We start from the raw sequence: 2,939 nt of genomic DNA on the forward strand, positions 1-2,939 counted from the left end.
GACAACTCCCTCCTGGACACATGCTAGTGCCAGAACGTAGTCAGGTGGCTCCCCTTCCGTGGTTGGCTCCGAAGTTTCTTGTGGCAACCTACTAAGCGCGTCTGAGTTCAGGAGCTGCTTGCCTGGCGAATACTGTAACTTGTAGCGAAATCCTCCCAAATACAGCACCCAGCGCTGTATGCGAGCAGCAGCCAGAGGCGGAGTGGACCGATCCGGTCTCAGCAGGCCCAGGAGCAGCTGGTGATCTGTGACCAGGATGAATTCTCGGCCTAGAAGGTAATCACGAAACTTCATTACTCCAAATACGAGGGCCAATGCTTCACGTTCAAGTTGCGAATAATTTTTTCTGCTTTCGACAATGTCCTTGAACGAAACCCGATCGGCTTGTTGACGTTCCCTTTCGTGTGAAAAAGCACTGCACCGATTCCTTTTTGCGATGCGTCGCACTCTAGTTTCAGCGGTTGTGAAGGGTCGAAATGAACCAACACCCCTGCTTGCTGCAAGCACCGTTTTGCTTTATCAAACGCCGTTTGTTGCTCTTGTTCCCAGAGCCAATGTCTGTTCTTTTCCAGCAGCCGATACAGCGGAGCGAGCAGAGATGATATGTTCGGCAAAAATTTTGAGTAGAAAGTGATCATGCCAAGAAAAGAACGAAGCTCAGCTACATTTTTCGGGCTAGGGGCTTCTGTGATAGCTTCGACATTCTTTTCTATTGGGTGCAATCCTTGCTGATCGATTCGATGGCCAAGATATGTAACGGACACTTGCCGAAATTTGCATTTGTCGAGCCGCAGTTTAACACCACTCTCGCGGAAACGCTGCAGAACGGCTTTTAGCACGTCGTCACTTCCTGCTCTTTCGGACACCAAGACATCGTCCAGATAAGCTTGCGCGCCTGATAAGCCTTGTAGAACTGTTTCCATTCTACGTTGAAAAATGGCTGGCGCAGAGGCAATGCCGAAAGGTAATCTGTTGTAGCAGAAAAGACCTTTATGCGTAGTAATCACGCATAACTGGCGCGATTGCTCATCGAGAGGGGCTTGGTTATATGCGTCACGTAAGTCCAGTGTGCTGAAATGTTTTCCACCGCTTAAGGATGCGAACATGTCGTTGATTACTGGCAACGGGTACTGCTCCAGCTCACATGCCGAATTTAAAGTGACTTTGAAGTCGCCGCAAATCCTAACGGTGCCGTCCTTCTTAAGGACAGGTACAATGGGCGTAGCCCACTCGGAATGCGGTACCGGTGACAAAACGCCTAATGCCACGAGCCTATCAAGCTCTTCAGATACCTTGTCGCGGAGAGCGAAGGGAATAGATCGGGCCTTACAGAACTTGGGCGTGGCTCCCTCCTTCAGCTGTAGGTGTGCCGGGGGCCTTTGATGAGGCCTAGATCCGAGCTGAAAACATCTGGAAACTCGGCGAACACGTCAGCAGTGACCTGCGTTGTGGTAGACGGCTGTGCGGTCAGCGGCTTGGCTGAGAGGCTGAGGACCGGGGAGCCTGCGTCGCTCAGAAGGGAAATTAGGTCTCGACCACATAAGCTTGGACCGGGGCAATCTAGCACCACCAATGCGCATTCTACAGTTGTACTGTCGTACGACACCGGCAACAGGAGCTCTCCAAAAACTGGCAACTTTCCGAGGTAGCATGATAACTTCGTGCGTGAAGGCCGTAGCGAAGGCCAAGCGTTTTTGTGCTGCTCAAATAGCTGTCGAGACACGACGCAGACCGGGGAACCCGTATCGATAAGCATTGATACGTCCACACCTCCCCATGTGAAGGTCCGTCGAATTGGGGGCTTCACCTTTACCTCCCGCGTAGATTTTAGCGTCCAAATGTGCATGCTATCCTCTATGTCTTCATCTGTCTCCCCTTCCTTAACAGTCAGTACTCTGCCGCGAAATCCCCGGGCTCCTTCTCGAGTTCGAGGCCTTGCGCTTTCTTCGTTCCGGCATTTTACTGCTAGGTGACCACGTCGACCACAGTGATAACAACGAGCATTACTCCAACGGCAGGCATTACTGTTGTGCTTTATGCTGCCACAACGCCCACATTCTACCGGTACCTCTTTCGTTGAGGTTGACTGCGCCTTAATTTTAAGCACCGCCGACGCGTCTGCGCCCATTTTATTGGCATCCTTGTCTGCAGCTTCAGCCGACAGTGCCATCGTTTCAGCGTCCTCTACGGACAGATCTTTCTTTGTCAGGAGTTGTTTCTGCAGCGCGCTCGATCTTATGCCGCACACAATTCTATCTCGTAGCATTCGGTCGAGCATAGTACCAAAATTGCAGTTGTCCGCAATTCGACGAATATCAGTAATGAATTCTTGGACAGACTCACCGTCAAGCTGGCAGCGGTTGAAGAAGCGGAAGCTTTCGGTAATCTCATGGCGCTTGGGATCAAAGAACTCGTCCAAGACTTTCACGACGTCTTCGTACTCCAATGAATTCGGCTTCTTCGGCGCTACTCTTCCTGCTAATATTTGAACGGTGCGCGTGCTTAAAGCTGCCACCAAAAGTGCCCGTTTCTTTGCCGATTCCGTCACGCCCGTTGCCTCAAAGTATGCCTCTGCCTTGATAACATAGGCCTTCCAGTTGTCTCTTTCGTCGTCGAAGTCGGGCAGTTGCTGGTGTGCCATCGTCGAGTCGTCGCCCCGTAGCGTAGCTGCCGTCCTGCTTCAAGGTTATACCAGGGGTTTTGCTTTCTGTTTCTCGTCGCCACTGTTACATCGTAGGCCGGACAGCGCGCTTGACGCAGACGAGGCAGACACAAGCTGACAAGCTGGAAGAATGGACGTTTATTTCCAGTGCACGCCGAAATATAAAGACAGGTTAAGGAAGGAGGGGAAGGGAAACAAAGTAAGAAAACATAAGATAGCCACCTAGAATGGCACGTGTAGCGGTCGACTTCATCTGAGATATGATAAGAACACTGCA

The 2,939-nt window shown here is 51.3% G+C and overlaps 1 protein-coding gene across 1 annotated transcript; it reads right to left on the reverse strand.

Annotated features, from left to right (window-relative positions):
- Positions 1-243: 243 nt before the first annotated feature.
- On the reverse strand, positions 244-2,672 carry LOC125942964 (uncharacterized). The gene has a single exon (XM_049661257.1). It carries the CDS (start codon positions 2,639-2,641, stop codon positions 1,355-1,357), a length of 1,287 nt encoding a protein of 428 aa, XP_049517214.1. The 5' UTR covers positions 2,642-2,672; the 3' UTR covers positions 244-1,354.
- Between the last annotated feature and the right edge of the window lie 267 nt (positions 2,673-2,939).

This window comes from Dermacentor silvarum, chromosome 2, assembly GCF_013339745.2.
Source record: "Dermacentor silvarum isolate Dsil-2018 chromosome 2, BIME_Dsil_1.4, whole genome shotgun sequence".
NCBI classification, from domain to species: Eukaryota; Metazoa; Arthropoda; class Arachnida; order Ixodida; family Ixodidae; genus Dermacentor; species Dermacentor silvarum.